Genomic DNA, 16,351 nt, shown 5'->3' with positions numbered 1-16,351 from the left:
GGACTCCCGACAGGGAGTGTCGGCCCAGGACCCACTTGGCGGCGGGAATGAGAGAGCCGCGGCCCCCCTGATCCCCCGGGGCCCTTGTGAGTAATACGTATTTCCGCACCAGTGCTCCCTGCACCAGCACTCCTCCTGTACTCCTTGTCCTGTGTAGGGACAGGAAAAACACTGAGGAGGTTGGGGGTGGGAGGGCTTTTAACCTCTTGTACTTCCTGTCCCTACAGAGGATATAGGATTACTCCTCCTATGGTGCTGTCATACGTACTGGAAAGTGCTAATCAGATTCCACTTCAAAATCTTTGTGATGGCATACATTTATAAATGTTTTTCCAGTTTTTAAACTGTGCCGAAGAGCCATTCGAGAAGTAGTAGACCTTGCTCAAACTTTGTGGGATGTCAGTTTTTGTCACTGAAATACATTTTTTTGGAACAAATGAACAGCTATTGAATCATTCCTTGAAACCAATTAAAATACATGATAAAACAGCATAATGTCCAAAGAGGGACGCTGGTGTGACCAATTGAAATATTCACAACAATTATTAGCATATAATATGCAGAACAACATAGGCAAACATCAGTAATTATAGTGGGATCATTGGGATACTACAAGCTCCTAACCAGACCATAGAACCTATAATATACTATGCCTGAAAAATATATACTATCCACAGAGTATATGAAATATTCTTTAATTATAAGTACATCAAATGACAGTGAATTGAATAATCATAACTCTATAATGAATTCATCCATTAGGCAATATAGGAATAGCAAGACATATATACATTTGATGCTAGTTCAATGTTATATGGGTTAAAAGTATCCTCCCCCTAAAGAATCCCACCAAATAATAATACCTGTATGTATGAGGAAGGGTTCCCAAAAGATGTGGTCACACGCTGCCTCCCCTCACCCCGTGCGTTTCGCCGCCAGCTTCTTTCGGGAGGGGCAGGGTGAGAGGTGACGGTGTATTTAAATGCCATGGTGTCCAATCAGTGCCACAAAGTACTCGGTGTCATTCAAGGCCTTTGATGGCGCAACTCTCAGCTGTCCGGCCCAGGGACCGAGGGGACTGTCCTCATGCGCGGTTCCCAGAACGCCTGGTACTTCCGGTAGCGCTCACAAGGTGACACGCTTGCGTCTCACGTTTGCATGTCACAAAGCGCTCATGGGAAGATCCATTTACAAGAAGGGGCAGGCACCCGCGTCATGCGCCGTCAAAGGCCTCGAGTGACGCTCAGAACTCTGCGGCACTGATTGGACACCATTTAAATACACAGGTCACCAGTCACCCTGACACATGCCTGTAAGAAGCTGGCAGCGAAACGCGTGTCGGGTGAGGGGAAGCAGTGTGTGACCACATCTTTTGGGAACCTTTCCTCATACATACAGGTAGTTTTATTTGGTGGGAACCTTTAGGTGGCGGATACCTTTACCCCATATAATAATAATTTTTATTTATATAGCGCCAACATATTTCGCAACACTTTACAATTAAGCAGGGACATATACAGACAATGAATTCAATACAAGGTAAGACAGTTTAAACCGTTACATTAGGAGTGAGGGTCCTGCTCGCAAGCTTACAATCTACAAGGTAATAGAGGGACACAATAGGTGAAAAGTGCTCGTTATTTCAGGTCTAGCAATTATAATAAATAGGGAATTTCATATAGAACTGAATGATCCGGTCAGCAGCCAGTATGTTTAAGTGCAATAATCAATTATCAAAAGCAGTTATCGTGTGCATGGAGGGTGTGGAGACAGATGAATAGGAGGGAACAGATTCTGAATAATATTTAGAAGGAGGGAACAGGGGAAAGTTAGTTTACTGAGTAGAAGTGGTAGGCTTGTTGAAAGAGATGGGTTTTTAAAGCGCGCTTGAAGACGAGAGGGCTAGGTATCAGTCGGATCATCTGGGGTAGTGCATTCCAGAGACTGCTAGGTGCTAGGTTCGGATTATGGGGGATGTTAATCTTAGGTCATTTGTAGAACGGAGGGCATGTGTAGGGTGATAAACAGATGAAAAAAGAGATCTAAGGTGGTGCAGAATTGTGGAGAGCTTTGTGGGTGAGAGCAATGAGTTTATATTGGACCCTGCAGCGAATGGGTATCCCCTGTAATGACTGACACAAGATGGAGGCTTCGGCGAAGCGGCAGGACAGACAAACCCCATATAACATTAATCTAACATCAATTATGTATGTGTCTTGCTATCCCATTATTGCCTAATGGATGAATTTATTGAAGATGATTATTCAATTCACTGTCATTTGATGTACTTATAATTAACGAATATTTCATATACTCTGTGGACAGTATATATTTTTCAGGCATAGTTTAGTAGTATCCCAGTGCTGATAAAAATGATACCTTGGTTGATGAAATCTATCCTGTGGTTCTTGTATAATCTTTACTTTCAGTTTGGAGATAATGATATGCTCGTGCTTCAGGGCGGCCTGTAGGGGGCGCTCTATCTGGTGCTCTGCTTACATATTCATCTGTATGCTCTTATGACAGATCACTGATCCTTCACTGACCTGCCTATTTTACTTAGCCCCGCACTACTAGATGCATTATGTAAAATAGGAGGCAGGTCAGTGAAGGATCAGTGAGCTGTCATAAGAGCATACAGATGAATATGTAAGCAGAGCACCAGATAGAGCGTCGCTTTGAAGCATGACAATATCATTATCTCCAAACTAAAAGTAAAGATTACACAAGAACCACAGGACAGATTTCATCAACCAAGGTATCATATCAGTGTAATGTCGCCCACCTGATAGTGTATGTAGCTTACTGAGCACAATCCTGCTGACAGGTGTGCTTTAAAGGGAATCTGTGACCCCCTGGGACCTATTAGACCACTAATATGGGCATACAGGTGATAGAAATGTGAATCTATACTTACCTGTATGTCCCATGTTAGACGTTTATGTCCCATATTAGAGGTCTACTTGCTTTGTAATAGCTTTTTATAAAATTTGTTTTGGCAAGCATCGCGTCCGGGGGACGCGAAGAAATACCCGCCTATTATCTTCATCTCCATATCCCCCCCTCCCGGATCCCGTGCAATTTACCCTGTATGGAAGGCACTCTTCCTGCAGCCTGTGTAGCCTTGTGGAGCAGGAAACTTGTGCGCAGGCGCCAGTGAGGCAGAGTGACTCACTGGCGCCTGCGCACAAGTTTCCTGCTCCACAAGGCTACACAGATGGCAGCAAGAAGAGAGACTTCTGTACAGGGTAAGTTGCGCAGGTTCCGGCCGAGAACATGCACATTACAGAGCCCTGTAACATGCAGGGAAGAGGGGGGGTGAATATGGAGATGAAGCTAATAGGCGGGGATTTCTTTGGGTCCCTAATTAATTTAATAAAAACCTATTACAAAGCAAGTAGACCACTAATATTGGACATACAGGTAAGTATAGATTCACATTTCTATCATCTGTATGCCCATATTATAGGTCTGATAGTCCTTAAAGGGAATCTGTCAGCCCCCCTGGGATCTACCAGCTGCTCACAAAAATGTTAGACAAAGTCTTCTGTACTTTTAGAGACTGTCAAAAGAAAATCTGTAAACGGATATTCACTGTTATTTTATCTACCATAGCCTCTTCGAAATGATTTAATAGTTTTTCTTGGAGAGCCATTACTGGGGGACATTTTTTGCAAATATTTAGGTAACAGTTTGAATTATTTTCTGGATACATTATTTGAGAAAAATATATTTTGTTTAATCACCAATGTTGGACTCGCCAAACAGAATATCTTTCAGCATGATAAGCTTAGTGTTCTGTCCATATGTATACTGAGTGTGTATCACTACCACCAGTCAGTACAAAATTCTTAGGCCGCAGGTCAGCAAATTTAGAAAATCCTATTTTTGCAGGATTTGAATTTTTTATTTATTTATTTTTTAAATCATAGGTCTCTTTCAAATTGACAAGAACCAGCCTCTTTTGGACATGAGTTTTCTTACTGCTCACTTGCACAGACACACAATATTTCTTTCCTACCAGGCATATTTCGGTTCACCTCATCACTATTATAAAAATCTTACACTTTATTCACTACAGATTTATCTAATGCTTTGTGTGGCTTAGGATCAGGACAAGACATGAAACCTTTTTCTGTAACTAGAGATTTAGCTTTTCTAGCCATTCTATTGCTGATGTTAAATTAATTTTCTATTCTTTTGCATGTCCAATTCTTTGGTAATGTAGTTCGCATCATGAACTGTTCACTTCTGCTGAGAGCGAATTTAAATTTTTCTTGAAGCTGCAGAGTGATCTCTGGGCCAGAGTTTTTTCCTTCATTTTCTACTATTTCACCTACCAGTTCTTGGGTCCGTTTTTTTGCTGCATTTTTGAATTATCTAATGCAATAACCTGAAAAATGCATTTTTTTTTGCAATAGGTGATTTTTCGATGTTAGAAAGTGATTTATTCAAATACTCTATTGTTAAATCAGGATTTATAAACTTTTCATTCATGTTTGAAATTTTTTCTCCTTTGCAAATTGCTTTCTACAACGGTCATAAATTTTCATGCCTGATTCATGGATTTGCATCAAACATCCAATCTTGTACTGGCCGAAGATTTCTTATTGTTTTGTGTTTATTTTTCTCAAAAGGATTGCAACAGTATAGACTAAAAGCCATTCCGAGTTTACAAGTACCAGCCATTGCTGTGTGAGAAAGAAACCAAACAGTTAATGTTAGGTAATAAAAATGGAGATTTTCAGTACTGTACGCTCTATATCTGAGGTCCCCAATCTGTGGCTCATGAGGTGTGGCTCGCAGCTGTCTACCAGCTCGGTGCATTAGCACCAGGTCTAGCAAACAGCTATGGAGAGTAGGTCTCCAGATAGTGACTTTTCAGTAGCCCCTCATAGAATGCAGATCGAAAAGGGGGTAAGGCAGATACCCATGGATCTTGGTATACCGCCCCAGTGTGATTTCTGTGGGCAAGATTTGGCTGTCATACCGGTAATGGAGGCTCTGGGAGCCAATACTGTGACAGTGGCGAGAGCTGGAAACAGCTTGCGAGCCTTGCTCAGAGCTGAATGTGACTCTCAAGGTCAGAAACGTTGGGGACCTTTTCTCTATAGTAACACAGTAATTAAAATGGAGATTTTCAGTACTCCACACTGTAGTAACAACTACAGTTCTAACTAAAGTTAGTATTAATACTAACAGAAAAACATTAAACTATTAACACAAATGCACTGAAACTAAACACACCAACCCAGATTGTAGTACACTGACTCACTTGATGCCCGTGTAGAGACTACTGTTTAACTCTTAAGAGGACACAGGTCCAGACATGCATTCTCCTTTGCCTCTCTCGCTTTTAAAATACTTCACTTCTGTCAGTATTAACCCCTTATTTCCCCCCCTTCAGGTATTTATTCATTTGTTCCTTTTTTATTTTAATTATGGCTATATTCCATAGCCCTTCTAGGGTGTGCTTTTGGTACTCACCTTTCTCGAATCTGCTCAGGTTGTCTCCATTACTGGGCAGATCTGGGAGATGTGACTGGATTAGTGGAGAGCAGTTTGAGTGAGAAGATTTGCTTGTTTATAAAGCTCATCTCACGGTCCAGTCCACTGTCATTTGAAGAAGCAACTGAAGGATCCCTCCCACCCTCCCAATATCTGAAAAAAACGTGAGTTTTTTATTTGGAAAACGTCAACCCAAGACTTTTAGACCACAGGATGAACAGATCTGAATTCAGGATTTTCGCATTGACACTGTTTATAGTTTTTTTTGTTATTTTGTTTGAGTATGATCCCATTGAGAGCCCAACTTGAATTTTGGATGCAAATGTGGCTAGGAGCATAGGAGGCACATGTGATTTTTTTTTTTTACAAATTTAATATGATATTGATTTTTCGGACATGCGTTCTGAAATTTTGCGGTTGATTCCGTATGGGTAAAATATTAACAAAGATACTCTTGTGACATATCTGTTGAAAGCCTGTACTGTTCCGAGTTGAATGGTGTTTTTCCGATTTCTTTTTCTTGTTTGCCTGAGTTATGAGGAGAAACTTAAAAGGCATGCAACACAGAAATTTGCATTTTTTCACTACTTTGAAAAAAAACTAAAAATGTATAGATTTTTTTTTCCACATTTTTGCATCCTCTAACACAGTATTACCACAGAACAAATTCTCAAAAGAATTAAAAATAGTGGTAGTTTTCATTGGTTCACTTGACATGGAATGACCCAGTAACATTACCGACAAAGTCCTTCTTCAGCCTGGTGAAGATCAAGAAAATTAATGCAATTACACATGTTTTGTTATACACGTTTATCTCCTTTGTGTGTATTGGAACAACATAAAAAAAAGAGAAAAAAAGGCAAATTGGACATAATTTCACATAAAACCTCAAAAATAGGCCGGACAAAATTGTAGGCAGCCTCAACTTAATATTTGGCTGCAAACCCTTTGGAATAAATAATATACACTCTGGAATTTTGGATCACTCTTTTTGAAAACTGCTCCAGGTCTCTCATATTTGATGAGTGCCTTCTCCCAACACCAATTGTAAGATCTCTCCACAGTTGGTCAATGAGATTTAGATCCAGACTCATTGCTGGCCACTTCAGAACTCTCCAACCCTTTGGTAATCTTCAGATTACATGGTGCCTTGCACAAAGCGAAGGCATCCAGTGCCAGCAAAACAACCCCAAAACTTCTTTCAATCTCCACCATATCTGACTGTAGGTACTGTGTTCTTTAATTTGGAGGCCTCATTCCATTTTCGGTAAACAGTAGAATGGTCTGCTTTACCAAAAAGCACTATCTTGGTCTCATCTGTCCATGAGACGCTTTCCCAGAAGTATTTTGGCTTACTCACATACATTTTGGCAAACAGCAGTTTAGCTTTTTTATGACTCTGTCAGCAGTGGGGTCCTCTTGGGTCTCCTGCCATAGAATTTCATTTCATTCAAATGTCCACGGATAATTTGTGCTGACACTGATGCACCTTGAACCGGCAGGACAGCTTGAATTTCTTTGGAACTTGACTGGGGAATGCTTATCCACCATCCGGACTATCCTGCATTGCAACCTTTCATCAATTTTTCTCAGCCAACCACATCCAGGGTACGTTAGCTACAGTACCATGGGTTGTAAACTTCTTGATTATGTTACACAACATGGACAACGGAATATCAAGATCTCTAGAGATGGACTTGTAACCTTGAGATTATTGATATTGTTCACTAATTTTGGTTCTCAATTCCTCAGACAGTTCTCTTTCTGTTCTCCATGCTTAGTGTGGCACACACAAACACACAATGCAAAGATTGAATCAACTTTTTGTGTGGTTTTTAAGTGCAATAATTTTCATATTGCCCCCACCTGTTACTTGCCACAGGTGAATTTAAACGAACATCACATGCTTGAAACAAAGTTGTTTATCCACAATTTTGCAATGGTTCCAATTATTTTTTCCGGCCCAATTTTGAAGTCTTGTGTGAAGTGATGTCCCAATTTGGCTTTTTTTCTCTATTTTTTTGTGTTGTTCCTATACACACAAAGGAAATAAACGTGTATAACAAAATATGTGTAATTGCAATAATTTTCTGGGTGAAATACTTCATATTCTGGAACAATGTCAAGGGTGCCAACACTTTTGGCCATGACTGTATATACCTGGTTGATATACTACATGTACGTAGGTGAATAAACACCTTTTTTTTGCATTTAATTTGAAATGCTATAAAATCTTTGAGAGGTTACAGAAAGAAATTCATGACACACAGAGCAAAGAAGAACTTTGTCCAAGGTGTTGCTAGTATAAACCATATGACACAAGATGTGAATAAACGTTCATATATTAAGTGTAAAGATAATGGTGAGGTTCCTCCTCTCCGGTATCTCATATGTCAGATATATTTTAAGAAATCACTTTATATTACAAGATAAAAGAGCAATGGTTAACTCTTATCTCACCACATCAGCGGTGCCGAAAACATGGCAGTAATGGTGGCTGGTCTGCAGATCCTTTGTAATATAGGCAAAAGTACATAGGTCTTCCGGGTCCTGAGCTGCACAAGATATGTTCCGAATCTCATGTTCTGCAATTACATTCTAAATAGATTGGAAGACATGTAGAAATTAATAGTTAAGAGGGGATACGCAGGGTAGCATCCTCACTAGAAACCCAGTAAATTATACTCCGTGTGCAAGACTTTAAAGGGGCATTCTCATCTCCAAGATCCTATCTTAATATGTAGTAGGCGTAGTAGTAATAATAATATTAGCAATACCTCCAATTAGAAATGTAGTATAGTTCTTCTGATTCGCTATGTTGCTTACCATGTGCAGGGTACTGCAGTATCTTAGGTATCCATAGTTTCAACCACTAGCAACTAACTGTCATTATAGAAGTGGTCTCAACCATGGATACCTAAGTTGCTGCAATGCCTGCACGTAGTAAGCAACATAGTGATTCAGAAAAACTACACTATATTTCTAATTGGAGGTATTTATTAATATTATTAGTATTACACCTACTACATATTGGGATAGGATCTTGAAGATGGGAATAACCCTTTAAGTATACATTCAACCTGCTCTTCCACCACTGCAGTAAACTCCTGTCTCTGGTATGGCTTCATGAATGTGTCCTGCGCTGGACACCCACAAGTTAAACATATGACATGACCCATAGCCCACAATATTCATGTGACCCGCAGCATTTAATGGACAACAGGTTAAATTAACTTTGAAATGTGCCAAGTCACAACAAGTGACCAATAGAGTCTTTAACCCTATTCAGTTTGCCCATGACTGCATCTTGTGTACTGATACACCACGTGTCTTGGTGCCAAGTTATGTAACCCAGTTGCTAAATGAAAACTGGAATCCAAAGGAATCCTGAAGACCATGGGACCCATGGATGCATTATACAGTAGGCATCCATTACACTACTTACCTGCGCAGGGGTCTAAGTCACTGGTGCCAACAGATAAGCAGTATTGTAAAAATAAAAAAAGTATAATAAAAATAGTATGGTTCACTTTTCTAAATAATTTTAAATTAGCAATTTAAATTCTTGCATACCAGGTGTATAAATTATAGTGCATCTGTCATATTATAGGTAAACTTTCATAAGGGACATCTTCCTCCAGGCAACGTGGTGTAGTGTGCCACCATCATTCAATATGGGTACAAACCGTTTCTAAATATTTGTGCATGTGTTAGCATTACGATTAATAAGCTCCTATGTTGCATTGTTAGGCTGTGTGCCCACAATGCGTTTAAGCGTTTCCGCAGCGGCAATTCCGCCGCAGAAACGCTTAAATGTTTGGAAGAAGGTCTGCCATGTTCCCCAATAATAATCCGCATGTGCTGTGCACATGCTGCGGAAATTTCCGCTGTGGATTATTATTGCGGAAAAATACACAGCAGTACCTATCTTGCGTAATTGCGGCGTTTTCGCCGTCATTGACTTGCATTGAATCGCTTAATATCCACATGACTACATGTGCACATGCGGAAATTAAGTTATTCAATGTACAGATGGTACCCGGAGAAGAAGAGGAGACTCTCCTCCCGACCTGGGTACCATAGTACCTGTATATATAAAAAAAAAAAATAAAATAATTTAAAATAAGAAAGTACATTATACTCACCTTCTGATGCCCCCCCCGGTCTCCTTAGTAATGCATCCTGGCTTCTCGCAGCTCGCGATTGTCTAAAAGGACCTGCCATCACGTCATTTAGTCATGTGAAAGGTCACGCGACCGCTGACGTCGGCGGTCGCGTGACCTGTCACATGAGTAAATGATGTCACGGAAGGGCCTTTTACACAACCGCAAGCCGCCCAAGACACCGGACGGACCGGAGAAGGAGACCGGGGGCCATCAGAAGGTGAGTATAATGGTTTTTTTTTACCATTTTTCTTCTTTTTTTTTTTTTTTTAACTAACTTGGTCACACTATATACATATAGTATGCCGGTTACATGGATTTATATAGTGTGACCAAGTTGTCAGGCACTTTCCAAGTGATGCTAAAATCGCCTGGAAAGCTCTTGACAACCCGCATGCGAAATCGAATGCGAAGAACGCTTCACATCCGCATGTCCCTGGCAGGAAAAACGCATGTAAAATCCGCATGTACAATCCGCATGCATTTTTTCTGACAGGGAGATGCAGAAACGCTCAGGAAAAAATCCGGAGCATTTCTGCATCGTGGGCATATAGCCTTAATATGATAGACATATTTGACTACATTGTTATGCAATAGTAACTAATTAAATGTCCTTTGCTATTCAGATAGACATTGCAGTCGGCTAAATTGATGATTTCTTGCTGAACTACTATATACTTATATGCACTGCCCATGTCTATTTCTTGCATTAACATTGAGATAGTTATATTTATATGTGATTGTTAGATATATATGCAATAGGGATATATACATACAAAATGAATATGTATTTCAAGCATATTTAATTATATACTTTTAACCCCTAAAAATGTTTTTCCATATGATTCCTTTACACCGCTATAATACCAGTGATCAACTTTCAAACTACATTTTTATGTTTTTTTGAGTTAATTCTAATAAAAATTGTCATTATGTAGCTTTTTGAACACCTACTACTCCTTTATTTTTTGATAACTAAGTGAAGTTGGTATGCTATGATTAAGTGTTTCGATATACGATTCTGTAAGTATTTAGAAACCTATTTAGGGAATCTGTTGCCAGGTATTTGCTACTCCCATTTGAGAGCACATAATTTAGGGGCAGAGATCCTAATTCCAGCGATGTGTCACTTATTGGGCTGCTTGATGCAGTTTTGATAAAATCATTGTTTTTTCTGCTGCAGATCTACCTGTTCTCTGAACACCGACCTCTGTATAATCCTGCCTACACCACTGATTGACAGCTTTCAATGTACACTGTGCATAAGCAGAAAGCTCTCAATCAGTGCTGGGGGCAGGGTTACGCAGAGGTCATGAATATGGAGGACTACATGGCAGCAGATTTACAATTCTTCTAGGGATAATCCCCAGCTGATAAAACAGGGAGTTTACTAACCTGCAAAAAGCAGCTCAGTAAGTGATACATCACTGGAATCAGGGTCTCTGCTCCTACATCATGCTGCTATGAGAATGGGTGGCAAAAACAATTCTCTTTAAGGTCCCCCATAATTTGGCCTTAATGTACACGTTTAAGAAGATGGACATACTGCACACATTCCCCCTTAAAGACATGTGTATTGTTGTAATGTGTATTGTGACATGCGTTATTGGTGATAGTGTTGTGTTCTGTCCAACATTAGGGAGAGTTAGGCCATGTCACTCGAGCACCCGCAATCCATGGTGCATACCAGAGTACCCGATGCAAACTCAAGTAGCGAGCACTTGCGCTCAAGATTAATGACAACTTATTCAATATGATGACCTACTGTTATCAAATTCTGTGTCGTACCTCTGGGTTCAAAATGTTCACTATACCCCTTAATAAAATCCTTGAGGGGTCTAGTTTCCAAAATGGGGTCACTTGTGGAGCGTTTCCACTGTTTAGGCGCATCAGGGGCTCTCCAACCACGACATGGAGTCTGATCTCGATTCCAGACAATTTTGCGTTCAAAAAGTCAAACCGAGCTGAACCCTGCCGTGCGCCCAAACACAGTATTTTCCCCACATATGGGATATCGGCTTACTCAGGAGAAAGTGCACAACAGTTTTTTTTTTTTGGGGGGGGGGGGGGGTCAATTTTCTCCTCTTACTCTTGTGAAAATAAAAAAATTGGGGCTAAAAGATCATTTTTGTGGAAAAAGTTCTGATTTTTTATTTTTACGGCTCTACGTTATAAACACCTGGGGGTTCAGGGTGCTCACCACACATCTAGAGAAGTTCCTTGAGGGGTCTAGTTTCCAAAACGGGGTCAGTTGTGGGTGATTTCCATTGTTTAGGCACATCAGGTGCTCCCAAACACGACATAGTGTCCGCTAATTATTCAAAAAATTTTACATTCAAAAAGTCAAATGGCGCCCCTTTCTCTTTCGAACCCTGGCGTGCGCCCAAACAGTTGTTTTCCCCCACATATGGGGTATCTGCGTACTCAGGAGGAATTGCACAACAAAGTTTGGGGTCCATTTTTTCCTGTTACCTTTGTGAAAAAAAAAAATTGGGTCTAAAGTAACATTTTTGTGAAAAAAAGTTAAATGTTTATTTTTTCTTCCATATTCCAAAAATTCCTGTTAAGAACCTGAAAGGTTAATAAACTTCTTGATTGTGGTTTTGAGCACCTTGATGGGTGCAGTTTTTAGAATGGTGTCACTTTTTGGGTATTTTCTGTCATAAAGGCCCCTCAATGTCATTTCAAATGTGATGTGGTCCTTAAAAAAATTGTTTTGTAAATTTTGTTGGAAAAATGAGAAATCGCTGGTCAACTTTTAACCTATATAACTTCCTACCCCCAAAAAATTTTGGTTCCAAAATTGTGCCGATGTAAAGTAGACATGTGGGAAATGTTATTTATTAACTATTTTGTGTGACATAACTCTCTGATTTAAGGCCATGAAAATTCAAATTTTGAAAATCGTGAAATTTTCTAAATTTTCACAGAATTTACGTTTTTTTCATATTGAAGAAATGTTATCACTATCATGAAGTACAATATGTCACAAAAAACAATCTCAGGATCAGGGGGATCCGTTGAAGCGTTCCAGAGTTATTTTCCAACAGTGGTCAGAATTGTAAAAATTGGCTTGGTCATTAGCGTGCAAACCACCTTTGGGGGTAAAGGGGTTAAAATAACATCATTGGACACAGGATCTTTAATAGATCATTTTGACATCTAGATCATTAAAATTGGTGTCCAGATAAAAGAGATTTGAGCAGAAAACCACGGAGGTAAAGTGATTCTGAGGGACTGGGAAATCCTTACATGACACAGCTACTGAAGAAGTTCCTCTGTTGTTCATTATAATAAGAGAAGCCTTCCTGATCTCAACTGTTATCTTATAGAATATATAATTCGACTTGAGCAAAGTGACTTTAGTTTAGTTCTCACACCTGTCCTAAAGCTCTTTCATCGCCCTCAATTTGCTTCATAGGAAAGCGACACCGTTGTCAAGGAAACCCCTCTAGGTATATTCATCTAAGTGTATCAACTTTTTGGAGACAAGTTGTTGAACTCCTTATTGGGAATTATAGGCACTGAGAGGAAGAAGAGTTGCTTTAACCCCTTCCGGACATTTGAGGTCTATATACACGTCATGGTTGGGAAGCATTTCCCGACCGATGAATTATATATACATCACAGACCCGAAGAATAAAGTCATTTAATCACAAACCGCATGAGGCACGGTGTAAAAAATAAATAAAACTAATTGTTCACCTGCTGTTGAATTTTTCATTCTGCCTCCCAAAGACCGCAGTAAGGTTCAGCGCACACCGGGGTTTCCGTGTAAATCTCTGAAATATCGGATTCAGATGGAACCCTCGGCAGAATATTCCCTGTAATAAGGCAGATGGAGGCACTGTGGATGCCGTCTGGCCTATGATCTGGCGGCGCCGGGTATTTTTAGGAGTGCATAAAAGTGCCGAAAAGTGCTGAAAAAAGGGACACAGTTTAACAGAGACCAGACTGAGTCCAGAATAACGCTGCTGCCTCATTATGGTGAATGGATCCTTCAGAGGTTTCATCTTAATCACGTCACTCAGAGATTTAGATGGAAACCATGATATAAGTGCTTAGCGTAGAGCGCTGGATAAATGTGATCCAAAATGTTATGTAAAATGTTCCAAATAAAAGCTTCAACTCAATCCATAAACCCCAAAGCCACCCCCCCGGTCCGTCATCTGTTAACAGAAATATAGGGGGCTTACACGTTACTGGTAGCACAAAGGCTCTGGAAAAACAAAATGGCTCCTTACCCCCCAAAAGAAATTCAGTAAATACTACGCTCCTAAATCCAAATACCCCCCTCTCTTCTGGGCACCACAGTATGCCTAAACCACATTTAGCTTCCACATGTGTGGCACTTCTGTAGTGATGACAGCCCACCTAATGTACGGGTGGATGTCTGCAGAAGCACGAGCTGGACACTACAGCGTACTGGACACTACAGCTTGCAATTTTCACTCCGCAACATCCGCTGCTGCTTGTTTCTGGAAAACACTCATGGAGTAATAATTGTCACTACACGTGTAGATAAATTCCCAAAGGGGTATCATTTTCAAAATGGGGTCGCTTGAGGGGAGGGATTATGCTCTTCTAGCACTTAGGGGCTCTGTGTATATGGAGTCTGCATACTATTCTAGGAAAATCTGCGCTCCAGGAGGCAAAAAGCGATCCGTCCCTCCAGAGTCTCGCCGTGTGGCTAAGCAGTACTGTACAGCCACATATGGGGTATTTGTACATTCAGTAGAAATTGTGGGACACATTTTGGTGACATTTTTACCCATTTCCCACAGTGAAAATGTAAAATCTGGGGCTAAAACTAAATTTTGGTGGCAAATTTTTTTTTTTTCTTCCCTGCCCAACAGTATTAAATTCTGTGACCCACCTGTGGTGTTAATATGATCACTGCACCATAGATGAATTCATTGTCGTTTGTAAAATGGGGTCTCTTATGGAGGGGGGGGGGGTTCTGCTGTTCCAGCACCTCAGGGGCTCTGCCAATGTGACATGGTACCCTTGAACCAGTCCAGCAAAATATGAACTCCAATATGGCGCTTCTTCCATTCTGAGCTTTGCACTGTGCCTCAAAAGTACACTGCTCAAAAAAATAAAGGGAACACTCAAATAACACATCCTAGATCTGAATGAATGAAATATTCTCATTGAATACTTTGTTCTGTACAAAGTTGAATGTGCTGACAACAAAATTACACAAAAATCATCAAGGGAAATTAAATTTATTAACCAATGGAGGCCTGGATTTGGAGTCACTCCCAAAATTAAAGTGAAAAAACACACTACAGGCTGATCCAACTTTGATGTAATGTCCTTAAAACAAGTCAAAATGAGGCTCAGTATTGTGTGTGGCCTCCACGTGCCTGTATGACCTCCCTACAATGCCTGGGCATGCTCTTGATGAGGTTGCGGATGGTCTCCTGTGGGATCTCCTCCCAGACCTGGACTAAAGCAGTCGCCAACTCCTGGACAGTATGTGGTGCAACTTGACGTTGGTGGATGGAGTGACACATGAGGTCCCAGATGTGCTCAATCGGATTCAGGCCTAGGGAACGGGCGGGCCAGTCCATAGCTTCAATGCCTTCATCTTGCAGGAACTGCTGACACACTCCAGCCACATGAGGTCTGGCATTGTCCTGCATTAGGAGGAACCCAGGGCTAACCGTACCAGCATATGGTCTCACAAGGGGTCTGAGGATCTCACTTCGGTACCTAATGGTAGTCAGGCTACCTCTGGCAAGCACATGGAGGGCTGTGCGGCCCTCCATAGAAATGCCACCCCACACCATTACTGACCCACTGCCAAACCGGTCATACTGAAGGATGTTGCAGGCAGCAGATTGCTCCCCATGGCATCTCCAGACTCTGTCATGTCTGTCACATGTGCTCAGTGTGAACCTGCTTTCATCTGTGAAGAGCACAAGACGCCAGTGGCGACTTTGCCAATCCTGGTGTTTTGTGGCAAATGACAAGCGTCCTGCACGGTGTTGGGCTGTAAGCACAACCCCCATCTATGGACGTCGGGCCCTCATACCACCCTCATGGAGTCGGTTTCTAACTGTTTCTGCAGACACATGCACATTTGTGGCCTGCAGGAGGTCATTTTGCACGGCTCTGGCAGTGCTCCTCCAGTTCCTCCTTGCACAATGGTGGAGGTAGCGGTCCTGCTGCTGGGTTGTTGCGCTCCTACGGCCCCCTCCACGTCTCCTGGTAGCACCTCCAGCCTCTGGACACTACGCTGACAAACAAACCTTCTTGCCACAGCTCGCATTGATGTGCCATCCTGGGTGAGCTGCACTACCTGAGCAACTTCTGTGGGTTTTAGAGTCCGTCTCATGCTACCACGAGTGTGAAAGCACAACCAACATTCAAAAGTGATCAAAACATCAGCCAGAAAGCATTGGTACTGAGATGTGGTCTGTGGTCCCCACATGCAGAACCACTCCTTTATTGAGGGTATCTTGATAATTGCCAATAATTTCCATCTATTGTCTATTCCATTTACACAACAGCATGTGAAATTGATTGTCAATCAGTGCTGCTTCCTAAGTGGACAGTTTGTTTTCACAGAAGTTTGATCCACTTGGAGTTATATTCCGTTGTTTAAGTGTTCCCTCTATGTTTTTGAGCAGTGTAGTTTTCGACCAAATATGGGCTACTGGTGTACTCAGGAG

General features: G+C 41.1%; 1 protein-coding gene across 6 annotated transcripts in view; it reads right to left on the bottom strand.

Annotated features, from left to right (window-relative positions):
• The window catches only part of ANKS1A (ankyrin repeat and sterile alpha motif domain containing 1A), a 260,678-nt gene that overhangs the window by 27,472 nt on the left and 216,855 nt on the right, over nt 1-16,351 (bottom strand). For all 6 annotated transcript variants that reach the window (XM_073666518.1, XM_073666520.1, XM_073666519.1 and 3 more), the window contains one exon: nt 7,969-8,106. In XM_073666518.1, coding sequence (XP_073522619.1) covers nt 7,969-8,106 — 138 coding nt within the window. The remainder of the gene's footprint in view (nt 1-7,968; nt 8,107-16,351) is intronic.

The sequence above is a fragment of the Phyllobates terribilis genome, unplaced genomic scaffold (assembly GCF_046119375.1).
Source record: "Phyllobates terribilis strain yellow unplaced genomic scaffold, ASM4611937v1 Scaffold_2__4_contigs__length_985480577, whole genome shotgun sequence".
NCBI classification, from domain to species: Eukaryota; Metazoa; Chordata; class Amphibia; order Anura; family Dendrobatidae; genus Phyllobates; species Phyllobates terribilis.
This window is presented reverse-complemented; position numbering and strand designations above follow the sequence as displayed.